This window comes from Meriones unguiculatus, chromosome 12 (genome assembly GCF_030254825.1).
Source record: "Meriones unguiculatus strain TT.TT164.6M chromosome 12, Bangor_MerUng_6.1, whole genome shotgun sequence".
Lineage (NCBI taxonomy): Eukaryota > Metazoa > Chordata > Mammalia > Rodentia > Muridae > Meriones > Meriones unguiculatus.
This window is the reverse complement of record NC_083360.1, coordinates 11,517,416-11,536,984: the sequence shown is the minus strand read 5'-3', so window position 1 is coordinate 11,536,984 and position 19,569 is coordinate 11,517,416. Positions and strand designations below refer to the sequence as shown.

General features: G+C 38.8%; 1 protein-coding gene across 3 annotated transcripts in view; it reads left to right on the top strand.

Moving 5' to 3' along the window:
- The window catches only part of Rbpj (recombination signal binding protein for immunoglobulin kappa J region), a 75,295-nt gene that overhangs the window by 51,486 nt on the left and 4,240 nt on the right, over nucleotides 1–19,569 (top strand). For all 3 annotated transcript variants that reach the window (XM_021644302.2, XM_021644303.2, XM_060365311.1), the window contains exons 3-10: nucleotides 2,672–2,767; nucleotides 8,694–8,859; nucleotides 12,105–12,279; nucleotides 15,908–16,045; nucleotides 16,198–16,310; nucleotides 17,857–17,997; nucleotides 18,861–19,016; nucleotides 19,350–19,453. In XM_021644302.2, the coding sequence (XP_021499977.1) occupies nucleotides 2,672–2,767; nucleotides 8,694–8,859; nucleotides 12,105–12,279; nucleotides 15,908–16,045; nucleotides 16,198–16,310; nucleotides 17,857–17,997; nucleotides 18,861–19,016; nucleotides 19,350–19,453 (1,089 nt within the window). The remainder of the gene's footprint in view (nucleotides 1–2,671; nucleotides 2,768–8,693; nucleotides 8,860–12,104; nucleotides 12,280–15,907; nucleotides 16,046–16,197; nucleotides 16,311–17,856; nucleotides 17,998–18,860; nucleotides 19,017–19,349; nucleotides 19,454–19,569) is intronic.

Here is a 19,569-nt window from a genome sequence, read left to right as displayed (position 1 = left end):
ACTTTGAGGTGTGTTGTATTTTTTATCTCCTTTCCAGTAGCTTCAAAGAAGAGAAAAAAAACTCAGGTTCAAAAGTGGCAGAGTTTAAGGTGCAGACCCTGTTGTGTATTTGTAGCAAAGCTCAAAGTAGTAGTAGACAGGTAGTGAGCTTTGCCCTTGCCTTGGCTAAACTGCCTCGCTTGGAGTCCTGCTCCGTGTTTTCAGGATACCTAACCTTCCACCATTCCAGACTGTGCTCGGTCATAGGTCACCTTAATGTCGTTGTTTTGTTTGTTTGTTGTTGTTTGATATATGCGTACTTAGAGAAATAACTAGCATAGCCTTAACTTCTCAGTGTCAGTCTTTTAATAGTGAAATTATTTTTGTAGAATGAGTCTGGCATACCTGCCTCAAGTTCTTTTTAACATGTCCTCCATGCTGTGTCAGGGAAGATAAGAAAAGTGAGCACAGCCAGGCGCAGTAGAGCACTCCTTTAATGCCAGCACTCAGGAAGGCACAGACAGGTGGATCTCTGTAAGTTCCAGGCCAGCCTGGTCTACAAAGTGAGTCTGGGACAGCCAAGGCTACACAGAGAAACCCTGTCTCAAAAAAAAAAAAAGTAAACACATGACCTGGTAAGCATGTAAACACATAAGTAAACATATAAGCAAATAATCACTTCGTGATAACAGAGACCATACGTGATAACAGAGACCATAAGTGTTAGAGGAGAATTTAACTTGGAAATCATGCTCTTGGTTAAAACTTTTCAAATATGTCGCTGTTTTTCAATTCAAGCTCCATGCCTGGGACTTTTGTACAAATTTGATTTTCTCTTGACTTTTGTTTTTATCTTTTGTTTATTAATGCTTCTTGTCCTTTTTTTCATGTATATTATGAAGTCTCCCTCAATCTCTCTTCCACTTAGTTCTTTTGAGCCAAGCTCTTTTAATCAATCCTAGACCTTCAGTATACCTGGACTTGCTTCAGGGATCTCCAAGCTCTGCCTTCATGGCTGGATTACAGGCAGGTCACCACACTCACCTGGCATTAGATAAGTTCTGGAAGCCCACCATATTCCGCCCTCTTTTATCTTTTAATGACCGCCCCCCCAGTCTTACTCTCTGAACAGTTACTTCCCATAGCACTATCTAAGATCCCTTGCCATTGCCAGTGTGTCAAGTACCTTGGTCATTTAAGAACTTACCCCAGCGTATGGTCTGTTATCCCCCCACTCTCTGACCTAGATGACATGTTTCAGCACTGTCTGTGCACATCTCTGCTATGGTGTGCTGCTGCTTTCTGCTCTCTTGCTCCCTTCAGTAGACGTTCATTCTCTCTGCCTTAAAGCCAAAAGATTTTTCTCTGTAAGAATAAAGGCCATTTGGGTTATCTCACTTGACCCCTCTTTAGCCACCGTGAGTGAGGGGGTTGTGTTAGCTCTGACTTTCAGAAATGAAAATAAGAACTGGGTGAGGTTCTGTGCACTTAGTGCACAAGTGACACAAAACTATCATTTTCTACATGTGATAACTGTGGCAGTTGGCAGCTTTTTACTGTCATCTGGTTATCCATTTGAGTGATGTATTTGTCTTTATTTACAATGTAAGTAGAATGTAATTTAAATTTAGTAAAACATTTGATTATCCTGACTTTGTGTGGTGTGTAAACCATCTCAAGAATTGAGACTCTGCTTTAGTTAACTTTTAGAGGTTTGTGTGTGTTTGTTTGTCTGTTTGTTTTGAGGGCTGGTTTTGAGACAGAAAGGTTTCTCTGTGCAGCCTTGGCTGTCCTGGAAGTTGGCTGGCCTTGAACTCTTGGGGATCTGCCTGCCTCTGCCTCCCTCTGTCTCCCTCAGAGCCAGCTAAGGCTGGCTTAACTTTTAAAGGAGGGTTTTTTGTTTGTTTGTTTGTTTGTTTTTTCCCTGTGTCATTTAACTTGACATGATTGGGTGAATCAATGTATATTAATATGTTGACATTTTTATAAAACATGCTAAATAAGCATGTGACAGTTTTTATTTGACGCAATGTTGAATTTTTGGAAAGTTTAACCAATTTTCAGCAACTTCAGTTGGCTGCTATTGAATTTATTTAGCAACATCCTTTGGGCAACTGTATGTTTGTTTATAAATGACAGGACTTTGTAAGTCCTTACATGGGACTGTTAGTTTGGGTTCAGGCAACAGAATTAAGGGTGATTTGATGTTTTGGTGTACTTATGACTTGGAAGGTGGAGTGGGGGATGCTAGAGAGATGGTTCAGTGTCTTAAGCTCATTGGCTGTTCCTCCAGAAGACCTTGGTTCCATTACCAGCTCCCGTGTGGCAGCTCACAGTTGTCTAGTCTGTAACTCGAATTTCAGTGGATCCAGCTCCCTCACACAGATATGTGTGTGCCAAACACCAAATAAGACATGAAAGGGTAGAGGAACAAGATAAGCTATAAAGTCAGAATTATATTAGCAGTGTAAATGTTAATTTTATTTTAGCAACCAAAATGAAGATTGACAGTGGGTATGGATTATCAGTTGCCCAGCATTTTTTAAGGTAGCTCATGTATTGGCTTCCGTTTTCATGTTTAGGCTTACATGTTAAAAAATGTTCATAAGCATTCCTCTGATCAGATGCAATAAATGAAGGATTTTGTCGAAAATCCTATCCCTACAATAGTAATATTTATATTTGATTACAGGGAAGCTATGCGAAATTATTTAAAAGAACGAGGGGATCAAACAGTACTCATTCTTCATGCGAAAGTTGCACAGAAGTCATATGGAAATGAAAAACGGTAAGATGATTGGGTATTTTGGGGCAAGTAGGTGCTTATTGTACAATTGCGTATGATTTGTTTATATCTGAGACTTGTTTCTATTCCTGGGTTTATTTGCTTAGTAGAAAATGAGGAGGGGGCTTATCTCTTAAGGAGAGAAACAGTGAATTGTGGCATGTTCAAGTCAGAAAATTTATTGACAACCATCTGGCCACATCCCAAATATTATAAAATGAAATCTAGTTTTCTTTGGAGCTGTGTTGCAAGCATCTCAGTGACACCTTAAGCCTCGTTCTTTTTGGGGTAAAGTGTAGTTTGATAAATACTGCCCCACCTCCAAGGAAGAGGCAGTTTTGACACAGTTATGTAATCCTTACTACTGAAGAGGAGGAAGGAGAATGGCAAGTTCAAAGCTCCTCTGGGTTAGAGAGTGAGTGAAAGGCCAGTCTAAGCAACTTTGACTGATTCGAAAACCTTGGGAATGGGGCTGAAGAGATGGCTCAGTGGTTAAGAGCACTTGCTGCTCTTCCTGGGGACCTCCAAGTTCAGTTTCCAGTGCTCATACCCGCACGGGCTGTAACTCCAGCTCCAAGGGAACTGGCACCCTCTGCTGGCCTCCATGGCCACCCACACATGTGGCTTACACACACACACACACACACACACACACACACACACACACACACTTAATTAAATTAAAAAAATTCCTTAGAGTCTTGGTGTATATATCAGTGATAAGAGTGTGTGCCAGTGTGCTCAGGGCTCTGGGTTCACTTCCCAATGCCACAATAGGTAGGTAGTTAGGCAGGTGGGCAGGCACATACTTGCATAAATAATACTACTTAAGTAAAGGCTAAAAATTCTGACTGTAAATTGAGCTTTGGAACCGTTGTAAAGAGCCCCCAACTGCCTGAGCGCTGTGTGCACCTGTAGTCCCATCGGACTTGGAAGCCAAGTCAAGAGGATCGCTCGAGCCCACGCTGCAAGGTCTGTCTAGGGAAAAGAAAGACATCCTCATACCCAGACCTAACTGGGCGCTATGGAAGCTTTCTGTAAAGATATGTAGATAATGAATGAGTGTTATTTCTGTCATTGGCTCAGAACCTCCTCTCTGTTCTTTTTTACTTGATTCCTGGTACGTTAAGGCATTGTCTTTCAGATAGCATTGTTATTGTTGCTAAGCTCTTATGGGTAAAGACAGCCTGCTTGTGTTGGGGGAGATGGCAATCAAAGGTTTTGGGAATTGCCTCAGAAGGAACGAAAATGAAAGTTTGGAGACTAGGTTGAAAAGAATAAAAGGAATCTTAGGATTTGTGACCGAGTAAATGACCAATGAACACAAGTAGGGAAATGTACATGTGTAATTCAACCACTTTTCATGATAGATAATCACGAAGTCTCTTCCTTTATCTCTAAGCTGAAAAGAAAGTAAAGCTATTGATAATTATCCTCAAGGAGGAGGAATAGTGAAAGCAATATTTAGGGTCTGGACATCCAAGTGTTATTATTGGTCAACTTTTAAACAATTTCTCCCTGGGCTTGGAGGGCTGGGGCGGGGGTGATGGTGATGGTAGGGCAGAATCCTAGCCTTTCCCATATTGAGCAGATTCTCTAATGAGCTACAACTTGAGTCCTAATTTGTTTTACTTGACATGTGAAACTTGATTGCTGATTAGTAGCCAAACATAGAAGTTGATGTGAATAACCATCTTGAGCTGACAGCCCTTTTTGTTCATGAAGTTGACCCTAGAAATTCAGGTTTGGGTTTTTAAATGATAAAATTTAGTGTGTATGTGCAGTGTGTAACACAAAACAGCTCTTATCCTAATTCTGGAGCTAAGCATGAATGGTTATGGCAGGAATTTAATAATTTCAAATGCCATTTCCTAGTACAAGTATGGTTTGTGAAGTTACAGGACAAAAAGTCATAAATCAAGAAATTTTTCTTGGTTCAGGGGTTAGAGCTGTCTGATATTCTTGGCTATTGGATTGGTGAAAGCTAGGGGTCTGATACTACTACTGCCGATTTTATATGAGAGCCACACAGCTGTCAAGCACAGGTAGGCCGTGAATGGCTGTTGAGACTAAGATACATTGATAGCCCAAGAAAATTTGGCCCTGAATCTTCAGCATTCCAACTCTTCACAGTGTGGCATTCTAATCAATCAGCCTTGGTGACGTGGGTATGATTATTATTATTATTTTTTCTGGGAACTTGAGTTCACGCTGGTCAGTTTTCTAAGCAAAACAGGAGTGCTTCTCACCACTGAAGAGTGTTGTGCAAGGCTGGTTGAACTTTTTGAGGGGAAACAGAGCTTGCTTAGCAATTGTGGTCTGGAACCAGCGAAGCGCTCTATCAGTTCTAGGGTAGAGGGAGCATTTTAAGGGAAATGAAGATAAAGGACTCTAAACATGCCTCAGCTCCCATTGGTTGGTTATTTTTGGTGCCAGAATTGGAATTCTTACAACTAATTCCAGGTTCTTCTTTTTTATTTGTATAGTTTAGAAAAATAGAAGTTCACATTAATTTATTTTCCTATTATATGAAAGCCGGAAGGAGTATGCTATCCCCTGAATTCAGTGTGGATGCTACCTTATGTTTTACAGCCTTCCATGGGTTAGCAACAGGAGGGTGTCAGGGTCAAGGAATTAAAGATACCTCAAAAAACACAATCCTTGTGAACTTCATTCAGTCTCATCACATCTTTCCCATTGACAAGGTGAGACCAAGCTAGACCTCACTGAATCATGGGGCAAACATGATAATCACTTGGCTCCAAACATGGGTAGTGTTGGCTCTGCTTTTCATTTTCTGGTGTTTGGAAAAAGCATTATACCAATTACATTGGTTTCTTCATTTATGCTCTTTTTAAATTATTTGTTAGCTGCTAGTGCAAAAGGACCTATAAAAATCATGTGGCACTCAATTTTATGATAGGTGCCTGGGACCTAGTGATATAATAAGGGTTTGTTAGTCATTGTAGACCACAGGGCTGCAGTGGCTTACCAGGTGTCATAAACATTTTAGTGATTGTCTTTATTGAAGTAGCCTGTTTTTACCTTCTATTATCTAGGTATGGCATAGTCAGTCTGTGACCCCCGTTAAATACTTGAATTTTAGCTTTTGACCTCCAGAAAAGAATGAAAGTGCTATAGTAACGACTGTCCTGTCTTGAATCATGTGTATTAAATGTTTCCAAGGAAACTAAAATGCTACTTTACAGTATAGGAAGAACAGTATTGACTTACTTGGTGTGTGTGTGGGGGGGCATTAATGCCTTCCTGTGGCCTTGTTCTGCCAAGGCTTCCTTTAGGATTTAAAGAAGTGATGGGTTTGCTCTCGGAACAGGCTCTTTTAAAGAGTTACTAAGGCATGAGGTAACTTGGGGACATGACCACAGATACTTTGTCCATGTTTCTGTCAGAAAAAATAATTCCAGTGAATAATTCCAACTATATCTGGCCAGGAAATCTCATTTAAAGGCTTAAATTTGGTATTAACATTCATGTCTCCTATGTGGTACCCACATTGATGGCAATCATCCATTTGACTTTTTGCCCCCCCTTCCCCCCATTAAAGGTCAGCAGGCTTTTTGAAAGTTGAAACTTTCTAGAAAGCTTGCTTTCTCTAGAGGCTTTGTGTTATTTTGATATTAACATTAATGTCTTGAGACAGTTACTAACTAGTTAGACACTTAGACTCTGATCATGAAGTCACACTGTTTTAAATGGAGCTTGCAGATAGATGTTCCTTCAGTGGTGACAAGTTTGGATTTTGTCTAACCAAACTTAGTTGTCATACCAAGCTAAATAATGGTCCCTTTTGAATCTATAGTTTTTTTTCTAGGTGTATTCACAGGATTTAAGGGGAAATTGTTAAATTGTTCACTAAAATAATGACTGGATTTTAAAATGAGTAAAATATTAAATGTGTACATACCGCCACCGAGTGGGAAAGAGCAGCATTGTTTGTCAGTTGAGAGACGCTGAAAAAAGGAGAAAGGAAAAGGCAACGTTGTTTCACAGGGCTTAGCATCTTTTAAAAGTCAATTTCAAACAGAAGCATTTTAATTTTCTTATTCCAGTCTCCTTGTAATTTATCTGCATTTTGTATATATTTATTTTTATTATTGTGTTACTACTGAACTATGCAGAGATGGAATTTTGGTCAATTTACTTTTAGGAGTAACAGTTTGGGGACATTAAGTATAGGATTTCATTTGCACCTTACATAAGAATTTGTTTCAGTTGAATTTATTCTTGTGTTAGTTATTTTGAATAATTCTAGTGGCTATAGGAAAATATACAACAGCTCATAGGCTAATGAAGAGTCTTATTTTTTTGAATGCTTGAAAAACTTTCAAGGTAGAATCTTGATCACTGTTGTTTTTTTGTTTGTTTTTGTGGGTGATTTTTTTTTTTTATTCCTTTTGTTTTGTTTTTGCTTTTTAAGATAGGGTCTTTGTGTAGCCTTGACTATGCTGTTCTGGAACTCACTGTGTAGAGCAGGCTGGCTTGAAGTCACAGAGCTCCGCCTGCCTGTGCCTGTGAGTGCTGGGGTTAAAGGCGTGCACCACCATGCTCAATCTGACGAGTGTTTCACTATATAAAGAACTGTGAGCCCGTTTCACTAATTGTATGCCATTAACTTCCAGTTTTGTTACAGCACTGCCATGAATGCTCAGTATTCACTCCTTTATCATTTCAGTGTGTTCATAGACTTCAGGTATGAAATAAAAGTACATTGTGTGGTAATTCCTTCAAATTTGGTCACGCCAATTCACCAAGGAGTTCCGTGTCCAGTAAAACACTAACACTGTGAGAGTGCATTAGCCTTGGTTTTTGAGATGTGTCATACTAAGTACTTGAGGACACTGCCATTAAAAGCCTGGTGCATATGTAAACTAAACCAATTCCAAAACATGCACAGCCAGTAGGCATCCCTACAGACTCTGAGTGGTAGGGACCTGGTCCAGTGACCGTAACATCCTTGGCCTCAAGTGTGAGCATGCAGGCCTGAAAGCTCCTCTTGTTTTGTGTTGGCTAGTTAGGTGTTACAGGAACAGTATGGAGGCTTCCCACTCTGTTCCAGAGGCCACCTCAGGCATTCCCCCTTTAGGCCACCCTATCCTGGCCTTATTTTTCTAATAATGTACTGCTAGATAACCCATCTTTTTTTCTCTCTCTCCATCCCTTCCTCCCTCCCTCCTTCTCTCTCTCTCTCTCTCTCTCTCTCTCCCCCTCCCTTCCTTCCTCCCTTTCTCCCTCTCTCCCTCCTTTCCTATTAGACTATAAGTTCTATGAGAGTAGGAATTTTGTTTGATTGTGTTGTTGTTGTTTTTCTTACTATATTATATTCCTGGTACCTGTAAAATATATAATAAGTAATTTGGAGAACTAATAAATACTGAATACTCAGCTCACTTCTTGTAAGTTGTTATGTGTCAGTTACTTGGAAAGTCGTCTGATTAGGGTTGAGAAAAGAAAGTGTCAGTATATTTGGAGGCTGTTCAGGACATGCTGTTGTTGATTTGCTGAAGAGGAAGCAAACTGCTTACAGACCATATGCATAGGCCCCTATTTTATTTGTTTGTTTGTTTTTGTTTCTTGAGACAGGATCTCACTATATAGCTCTGGCTGTCCTGGAACTCATTGTGTAGACCAGACTGGCCTCAAAATCACAGAGATATGCTGCCTCTGCTGCCCAAGAGACTCGAGCTGTGAGAACTCAAAGTTCTGCTAAAAGCTGGGCTGATCTCACAGAGGGTATAACTCCCAGATTTTATTAGAACAGATAATAAAGTCTTCATTTTGGTCTTTTTGACATGATGACTTGCTTTATAAATTACCAAAATGCTTTGTTAGGAACTAACTAATTCATATATTCAAAAGAAATAGAGTATGATCTTGAATTTAATTTTTTTCTTTTTTTCTTTTTTTGCAGATTTTTTTGCCCTCCTCCTTGTGTGTATCTTATGGGCAGTGGTTGGAAGAAAAAAAAAGAACAAATGGAACGAGATGGTTGTTCTGAACAAGAGTCTCAACCCTGTGCATTTATTGGAATAGGAAATAGTGACCAAGAAATGCAACAGCTGAACTTGGAAGGAAAGGTAAGTTCCAAATGTTCATCTACATTCATTTTTGCAGTATTTATTTTAGTTTTTTGTTTGTTTTTTTAACACCAGTGTTCATTATACTTTTTAAAACAGCTTTTAACAACAATTGTTTAAATGTGTATATCAGAATCACAGTTATACCTATAGGACAGCTATGGTCTGGTGACTTAAGAGCTTGTGTGTTGGCATTTAAAGGTAGCACCAGGAGGCTTATCAAGCTTCCTGGCTGTCTTAGCTGTAAGTCATTTCTGTTGGAAACCAGTAGTTTAGTGGATGAGTCCCTCATTTTCTACCTGGCAATATCGTGGTACTCAGTAGTGAAAATGTGTCTCAGCTTTAGTCCTTAGTCTTGATCCCCTGCTGAGACATGATAGAGCATAGGTCTGAGTCCAGCGGCCATTGGTTAACCAACACCAGTGTAGAACATAAGTTACTTAGAGAACAGTTTCTCTACTAGCTTTGCTGCGAGTTTTGTGACTTTAGAAAGCAGTAACATCTGACTGTCAGTTCACAAAGATAGTTTGTTCATTTATTATATTCACTAATTTACTGTTTTCTCTTAATAGTAAAATTTAGAAAATGGTTCTCATCTCAGTGACTGCCTGGCATCGACGTAGCATATAACAGCTATTTCTGTGTTTAGTGATAACTCTTGGCTGGCTGTCTTGGTGTTTGGTTTGTATTGGCACTAGGATAGGATGGCCAGTAGTGTTGTGGGTGTTTCACTAGGAATCAGCATTCTTAGTCACATTTAGTCATGGTCAGAGAGTACTAAAGCCTTAAAGCTAACCTTCACACCTGGATATTTGTTTGTCATTTTGTTGTTAATGGTTTTTAGTCAATAAGGTTATGTTGACCATGGATTTAAAGTTATTTGGTCTGATGGTTATTACAGTAGTGAAGGCTTATTGTAAAAGAAAATAGAGTAGTAAACCATTTTAAATTATGAGCCGTGAGCTTAAAAATATTTTACAGACAGGTTGATCTATTCTCCTATTATAATTTCTGGACCTACATACAGCATACTGCACAGGTAGACATTCAGTTATTAGTGAATAGATAGTAGGTTAAGCCAGGGATCTAGCTACCAGTATGTATAACTGTGCTGACTGAACTCTATTCTCGTTTTAACCAGTTCTAGCTTTTAGTCATTTCACCTTCCAGTGAAGTAATACGTCCCTTTTGGATTCTAGTGCTTGGTTTTATCACTCCTGGGGCCTGTCTCAGCACGAAGCCCTTCCTCTGTCCTATGTTCAACCTTCCTACCCAGGTCCCGGACATTGGTAGGATGCAAGTGCACATGAGCATATGAGGAGGTAAAGGACTTCTCAGAGGAGCCTATCCTCTCCTTGCGTCGTGGAGGACCCAGGAGGTGATCTGAGGTCTGGCAGCAAGTGCCCCTCACTGAGCTGTCTCACCAGCCCGTGTTCATCGTTTTTATTTATGATAACACTGAAAATGAAGTGATCTGCTCGTAGGCTTTCCCGTTAGGATATAGTTCCCTTGTTTAGGTACACATCTCATTTTTGCTTGCAACTGTCTCCTCTAGTGCATTGACGGTATCCAAAGCAGAACAGTTCCAGATTTGATGTTTAGCTACTATTTAAAAACTGTGGTGGGTCTATGTATGAACTCAAAGCTACCATAGCTTAGTACGTAAGAACCGCCTCTGCAAAGGGCTATTTATTGTCTTATTTTGGTGTCTTTGTAGCAAGTCCTTTCAAAATTGAAAATATTCAGGATCATATTTATAGTTTCTTATGCAAATTTTGTTATAGACACAAACTATTGAGGTATTTTTATCTGCTACTAACAGTCTGCATTGGTAAACATTTTAAGGATAAACGCCTAGAAGTCAGTAGCTATTTCCTAAATAGTGATACTTTTTCTGTATTTTAAAAGAAGCACACAGTAGAAGTAGTTGAAGTAATTTTTGGACATCATTTATCATTTTGTGAAAATGGTGAGTATTTTGGTCCAGGCCTCCTCAGGTCATAGTGATTAAAGGAATAGAAGAGTTTTAGAACCATTACATACCTGTGAAGTGGCAGCCTTTTAAGCAAGTGTTGTACATTTAACAAGTGTTGTACATTTAAACTTGGTTCTTTTGGTGGTATGAATAAACTTTTTAAACAAAGTTTATTTTTAAAATAATTCTTTAGTATATTCTTGAATATACCTAAGATGTTTTATGCTTCCATTCAGTCTAGCACTATTTTCCTTAATTTTATATGTGATTACCACACCATTCAGCCACAGAGAAACTGTGTGAGCTATTTTGGAAACTGTGACGAAAAGTTTTTATAGAATTCTACTAAATTATGATAACCTTATTACTTTTGTTACAGATAGTAACAAATACAGATAGTTATCAGTTGTTTTTAACTACAAAAATAAAATTATTGCTGTAATAATGAGTAGTGATTCTGTGAAAAGTGTAAAACTAAAAAAACAAAGTAAATATTGATCATAGCATTTTGGTGTTTAAAGTAAATGTTACTGTAGTTATTTTTGTATACAAATAAATTAATGCCTTTGTTGGTAAGCGACCTATAGACACCTGGAAGAGTCTTTTAGCCTGTGCTGCGTGTTGTGCTGTTCCTTGTCCAGATGGACCTTTAGGAGCCAGCTGCATCCTTGCCCACAGTTACACTTGGGAAGACCAAGTCCTCAAGCTCTGCTTTGTCTGCAGCTGTTGGAGCTTGACTCTTAGATACTTGGATTATTTTTGTGCAGCTTTTTTGATTTGACTTAGACAGTGCTTCCCACTGTGATTTTTCCTCTTCCTGTCCTAGGTGGACTTATATTTTCTGGAAAAATTCAAGTTGAGGAACTGGAATAATGGATGTAGTAGTTTTCTAACCACCTGAAGGACAACTTTGCTAATGGCTGAACATTGAGGACCACTCTCAACTCTGGAAGGGTCTAGGAAGTGCTGGACTCAAGTCCAGCTCTCTGGGTTAAGTTGTCCCTTCCTGGCACCTAGCTGAGTGTGAGCTGCCCTTGCTGACCTCTGTCTTAGGAAGAGGCTGGCTTCTCATAAGCCTGTCATCTATCCTCATTGTTTTGAAAACTTCTTAAAGAAGATTTCTCTTTAGAGAGTGATGATAACAATTTGTTGGGTGATCTATCAGATCTATCATTCATGCCCACGCTCAAATGTAGCTACACTGTTCTGAGCTGAAGATACATAAGCATCAAGGGTTTGCTGTTACTAACCTTTTGCTTTTCTTCCATAGAACTACTGCACAGCCAAAACATTGTACATATCTGATTCAGATAAGAGAAAACACTTCATGTTATCTGTAAAGATGTTCTATGGCAATAGTGATGACATTGGTGTGTTCCTCAGCAAGCGGATAAAAGTCATCTCCAAACCTTCCAAAAAGAAGCAGTCATTGAAAAATGCTGACTGTATGTATGCTTGAGTTTCCTTATTTGTTTCCAATTCTCACATTACCTCAATGAAACAAGGTTTTAGGTATAAGTGAGTAGTGGCTGGCCTAATGAAGTGATTGATTCTCAATTACAATGTTCTGGGAATCTGAGTTACTTTAGTAGGATTATTTTAGAGGGGTTATAAATGTTTCCAGGAACGTTTGAGGAAATGGAGGGGTTTTCTCTCCTTTTGTCACAGTGACTTGGTGGGAAAATAATGCTTTGGACCAGTGATGCTAAATGTTCCACAGTGTCCAAGGTTTTTCCCATTCCAAAATAATCCTTTTAGAGTGATAGAAGAAGTACCCACTTTAAAAAAAACAAAAAACAAAAAGAAACATAGTTTGCTCTAGAAAACCAGGTAAGGCCCTAAACCAAGTCTCTGAGGCACGAACTACTATTTCATTGGCAGATTGTTAAACTACCAAGGCTATGTACTGTCTACATTTCAACATATTTAGACTCGGTTGGCTACCTTTCTTTGTCATAAGTTTTTATTGTATAAACTTTGAAATTTATGTAAAAGGAAGAAAGCAGCCTGATGCAGCACTCTTCCCTGCCCTCAGCAGTTTCACTAATTCTGTTCTGTGGTTGTGGTCACCAGCACCTCTCCTAACCTTTCAAAGCACCACAGTGTGTTGATCTAAATCTCCAACATCCTGTCCTTCCAACTAATTTCTGTAAGAGTAACTCTTAAGCACTGCTTTTGTTTTTTAAGCATTATCTCACAAATTGACCAGTGCTTTAATGTCAGTTAATATTTATTCCATTAGTAGATCAATCATAGTGTCTCAGCGATTTTTTTAATAATTGTTGCTCCATTTGTTTCATTTATAGTTGGCTTGTTCAAACATAGAATTAAATAAGGCCCATTAGTTTTACTCTGAAATAGTTTTTCTATTCTTCTCTCCCTGCCTCCTTTGATAGAGCTTACTTGTTGAAGAAAATGGGTAATTTTAAATCCCATGGAATTTCCATAATCTGGAGTTGACTAGTCCCGTGTTCCGCTGCCTCTTTTTCCATGGCCTGGTGACTAAATGCTTTTAAAATTAGCTGGTCATCTCACTGGCTTGAGTACCCTTCCTTTGTGTCAGGCTGTACGTTCTGACTGTAGTAAGTTCAGCAGTTTGTTTAATTTTAAGGCTGCCGAGCAACCTGTCAGTCAGTGTTTAATGTCTGTTACTTCATTAAGGTACAAACAGAGGTTTTCAATGAAGAACTTCAACATACAACTACTTAATTTAAATGGAGGCAACACACAAGTTTGATAAACAGTTGATTGGTTACTAATTTGCAGAATTATAGTATTTGATAGTGACCAGTGATATTAAAAAATATCATCAGCTTTTTGACTAAAATCAAGCATATAATATGGAATTTTATGCCATCTGTATTTTATTTCACTCAGTCTTTATTCATATCATTTATTTAATGTGATGCGGGGGGAAAGCAAAAAATAACATAATGAGTAGAAACCTTAACCTCAGTAGCTGCTAACTTCAGGCCAGTCTTATTTAAATAAGCCATTCTTCTGCTTCTGTCTGCTTTCCTTTGTACTCATTTTTAGTTTGTTGTAGTTCGAATCATACATAACTATTACTGTGTGGCTGTAATGAAATATGGAATTTCTTATATTTTAATATAACATGATCATAAGAAAATCAGAGCAAGCAGAAGCAGAAATGCTTCTAATGTCATCTAATACCCTGTTAGTGTTCAATTTTTGAATGGTCTACAATAACTGAATTTTAACCAGGTGAGTCAAAATTTAAATTCCCTGGATGTTACAATGTATGGGCAGCATTGACATCTGCATGGCTATTCTTTTAACCCATGTTCTCATGTGGTAACCTTAGGCATTAGGAATTTACTTTAGTCAAATTTGTTAAGTTGATTATTTCAGTGTAATTTAATGTATGTTCTGTAAGTTGGTAATAATTTGGAAGAAACAACTGAAAAATAGTGAAAAATGGAAAGACAAATTTCATTTAGAACTGTTTCAAAAGAGACTTAAGTGTACAATTGTGTTTATTTCAGTATAACAAAGGCAAATTTCCAGTTTTCAGCGAAGGAGAAAAATAAGGGGCTCAATGGATGCAATTAGTAAGAGAAAAATAGCTAAGGACAGGGGAGTTTTTGCTAAAGCAACTTACTAGGAGTCTTGCTAATGACAACCAAAATGATCAAGGGCCGGGCATGACTGATTTGCTACAGCCATCGTTAGAAAGTGCTGATGGGTCCCTGAGCTGAAGACTGATAGAAAGGAGGAGCCCTGTACAGTTTGTTTAGGAGGACATGCTTGCCAGTGGTCACTGGTTCCTTCTTTGCTTTTGGAAAGATCAGGGCTCATTGACTGGCATATATGCCCTTGTGCACCAGCTCGGATTTTGTCTTGTGTTCAAGCAATTTCCAGTTCAGATTGCAGAGGGTTGAAATTTTGGTTTTGGTTGTCCTCCCTCCCTCCCTCCCTCCCTCCCTCCCTCCCTCCCTCCCTCCCTCCCTCCTTCCTTCCAGTTTGTTTGATTTTGTGTTATATTGATAGTTTGTAATGCAAAGAGCATGTTGCATTTTTAGAATATTTTATGTAGCTGTACTTTTCACATTGAAAGTTCATGGTTATTTTTAAATTTTACTTATTTTATAATTTATAAAACAAATATTGTTTGTCATACAACACTTTGTGGTATTTGGGAGATAACAGAATTCCTTGAAATCACAACGCAGTGGCACTAGCTATCTGCTTTGGTAACCATCCTTCTAGAGAGCTATCTGTATATATTTTACACAATTGGATGAAAGCATGTGGAGGTGCTCTTATACTCACACAGAAGTGTGGATGTTGCTTAGTGGGACTAGAGTGCATATATATATATATAGAGAGAGAGAGAGAGAGCATATCACAGTCGGCCTTGCCATTGGGTAATATTCCAGGTATTTATGTATACATAATTTAAATGGATGAATGTTATTGTAGTCAATTTAATCAAGTGTCTACCATTAGACAGTTGCTTTAAAATAATTTTCCATCTAATACTCAACCATTAAATGCACTATGTAGCTCTCTCTGAGTGAGACGTTGATAGCTGGGAAGTCTGGGTGAATGGTACAAGAAAGTTCTTTGCATTTAAAAAAAAACAGCTTGTGCGTTTTATAAAGCCTAAACTGACTTAAGATTAGTTAAAAGGAAATGAAACTAGTAAACAACAACAAAACATTTAAAACCCTTTTATGTCATTATCTTGATAACCTTGATCTTTCTTTTTTTTTCCTATCCACTATCTTGGAAGGCTAAAATGTTTGCCACCAGAATCTGCTCATTATTTATATTACTGTAAACTATTTGTAAGCTGGTTGTGGTGGCACATGCCTTTGATCCCAGCCCTTGGGAGGCAGAGGCCAGTGGATCTCTGTAAGTTCAAGGCCAGCTTGGTCTATAAAGCGAATGCAGGACAGTCCAGGGCTTTTTCACAGAGAAATAAAATTTGTCTCAAGAAACCAGAAAGAAGAAAACAGCAACAGTAAAAATACTTGTTTTGCCAAGCAGAAGCCCTTCTTTTGGGAGCCCCTGCCCCTGTGTATAAATGGGAATCTCTTGTCTTTGTAGTGTGCATTGCCTCAGGAACAAAGGTGGCTCTGTTTAACCGACTTCGCTCCCAGACGGTTAGTACCAGATACCTGCACGTAGAAGGAGGAAATTTCCATGCCAGTTCACAGCAGTGGGGAGCCTTTTACATTCATCTATGTGAGTATAAGATGTGTATTTGGTATTTTTAGTGTGAAAATAATAGAGTCTCCTTTTGGGGTAATAAAACATGACTATATTAAGTTATTTTCTTAAGCATATACTAAATTTTAAAAGATAACCATTTGGTCTATTTTTTGTACCTACTATAGTGGATGATGATGAATCAGAAGGAGAAGAATTCACAGTTAGAGATGGTTACATTCATTATGGACAGACTGTCAAACTTGTGTGCTCAGTTACTGGCATGGCACTCCCAAGATTGGTAAGACTTGCTTTGATGACTATGAAGTAAAAATGAACAAAAAAAGATAGAAAAATGTAGCTCATTTTTTATGCTTTTTGATGTGAAAATGTAACGTCCCTTGCATCTTATCTCTGTTTGCCATTGCCTCTGTTCAGAACTGCTCTTAAAGAATTAGTCTATGTTACAAGTGGATTGCTGACATCAGTCACCTTTTTGGTTGTGTGCCCCCATGATGCAGATATACTGCATCTTGTGTGTGTGTGGTCTCTGCTATATCTAAGTATAGGACCAATCTGTCAAAAGCCTAGAAATAGAATTTTTAATTATGTTACTTGAATATGACAGTTGTTTAAAATTAGGTAGAGTTGATAGTTTTTACTTTAGGACAATGCACGGTTTTTTTTGTTGTTGTTGTTGTTTTGTTCATTAGGTCGTGAAACTGTAAGACATTATTTTTCCTTTAAGTTGAAAAACAAATCTTAAATTCTGCTTTCCATGAGGGTAGGCTTGAGAATCCTAAGTGGAAAGGTGTGATATGTACAAGGGCATTATACAGATCTGTCAGAGCAGACGTGGCTCCAGGAGCAATGTCTGAGTCAGGTGTTTCAGAGGTCGTGGAGTACTGTGGAAAGGTCATGAGGGGTGCCTGTCTGGAGGTTCTCGATGGCCTTAAAAAGCAGTTTCAGAAGAAAATAGGGCCGAGTTCTCAAGCTGCGGGTAGAGAGCCCTTTGGGGGGTTAATGTCAGGTACCATACATGCCAGATATTTACAGTATGGTTCATAACTAGCAAAATTACAGTTATGAAGTAGCAGCAAAAATAATTTATGGTTGGGTATCACTACAACACGAAGAACTGTATTTAAAGGGTCCCAGCCTTAGGAAAGTTAGAGCCACTGGTCTAGATTATAAAAGTTGTAGAGTGTAATGGAAGGGTGATCAGGCATCCTGCCTTGGGTTCCTATGCTCATCTCTCAGATATTAACATTTTCAAGGACTTTGCCACTTCCCTGATCCCATTTTTAGATGAACATGATGGTTTTGAAATACATTAATAAATAATTTGATCCTGCTCTAATATGTCTGCTCTGACTAACACTCAGTAGTAGCCTACTATGGATGTTTCCCTGTGGTATTGACTCTGTATGTTATTGGAAAGATCACCAGAACCAGCCAATCAAAATAGTTATGTTGATAGCAGCATTCACAACACCAAGCAATTTATTAGAAGTGCAGAATATCAGGCCCCAAATGAATTGCAGTAGGTAAGGCACTTTTCGTCAAGAGCTCCAGACAATTCTTATGTGCACTAACATTTAAAAAGCACTACTCCAGACAACAAATAACTGCCTACCTTATTTTTTAATGTATTCTTTGAAGGGTTATATGTTTATAAATGTAACGTATGTTTATAAAAGGTAGACAGGTTTTTTTTTTGCTCCTAACCTTATTGTTTAGAACAAATGGCCAATATGTTGTTATGTAGTATATGCTGTGGACTGAGACAGTGTACAAAATAAAGATTGCATGTAGATGACTCTTTTTTTTAAATTGTTGAAATACAGATAATTAGGAAAGTTGATAAGCAGACAGCATTACTGGATGCAGACGACCCTGTATCACAACTCCACAAATGTGCATTTTACCTTAAGGATACAGAAAGAATGTACTTGTGCCTTTCTCAAGAAAGAATAATCCAATTTCAGGTATGTTATAAAAATGACTGGTGAAATCTAAGCTATACAAATAGGACTGGGGGTGCTGCTCAGTGTCAAATGCCTGCATGGCCCTGTGTTGAAGACAGTTTCTTGCTGTTGTTGGCCCTGACTGTCCTGGAACTTGTTTTGTAGACCAGACTAGCTTTGAACTCACAGATCCACCTGACTCTGCCTCCTGAGTGCCGAGATTAAAGCTGTGGGCCACTGAACCCATCTGCATGCTCCAGGATTCTTAATCTGGCATTCAGGGAGCCTCAGAACACAGTAGAGCACTGGTGTTCAGTGAGGCCTCCAAAATGAACTGTGTAGGAAAAACGTTCCACAAGTGGATTTAAAGCTTCATCTGCTTTACAGCTGAGGTCCTCCGGTAGTGATACTGACATGACTTATGGGCTGATACCCAGTTATATTTCCTCAAGAAACTTTCAAGGGGACACTTGTAACATGGATTGCTGCTGTAACAAAATAGCTGTGGTTTTATGCTGAACTCCTTTATAAACTGCTGTTGCAGAGTCATGGCTCCATACCACATTAATGGGTGGACTGGGTGCCAGGTCAGGCTTTGGGACTGCTGCTTCAGTCTTTGTTACCTCCTGCTGGAAGTGCTAAAGCTCCTAGTAGCAGCTCTGCAAACGTAAGGATCTCTGGTGATTCTTTCTTAGCTGTGTTCTAACAAACACTACCACCTATGCGGCTTCACATTCATAGTCTATAGAAGTATATTAGGATGTTCCCAGATTTTTTCCCTAAGTTTTCTCCTTGTTAACTCAAGTCTGTGGTTGTTACCTGGTAAATTCTCTTATAGTGAGATGTTTATAAAACTCAATATATGGACATTTGTTTTTCTTAAGGCCACTCCATGTCCGAAAGAACCAAATAAAGAAATGATAAATGATGGAGCTTCCTGGACAATCATTAGCACAGATAAGGCAGAATATACGTTCTACGAGGGAATGGGCCCTGTCCTTGCCCCAGTCACTCCCGTGCCTGTCGTAGAGAGTCTTCAGGTGAGATTGCTCAGTCACAAAGTGCTTTTGTTCTTAGCTATAACCCGCCACAAACCCACTTCACTATGATACTGATTTTTATTTTTTTGTAAATGTTACGATTTGGGGTCTTATTACATATACTATTGATAGAAAATAATAGAAGCAGCATGTTTACATCACATTGAATGTTATCTTGACACAGCTAGCTTTGCAGTCATGTCATTTAATAGGCATGTTTTATAAGTCTGAACTTTTTAACCTGCGTGAAAATGAAAGCAACTGTAACTAACCCAAGCTGCCTTGTATAGTGGGGAGTGAAAAGCTTCTTAATGTGGTTTCTCTAAATTGCAGTTGAATGGCGGCGGGGACGTAGCGATGCTTGAACTCACAGGACAGAACTTTACTCCAAACTTACGAGTGTGGTTTGGGGATGTAGAAGCCGAAACAATGTACAGGTAGAGTCTGTTCTGTTTATCACCCAGGGCTTGTGAGGGTGCAGGTACCTGAGGTTGCCCCTGAAGAACTGGGCTTGCTTTGAAAGTGCTTTTAAGTGCTGTGTGTTTCTTCCTCA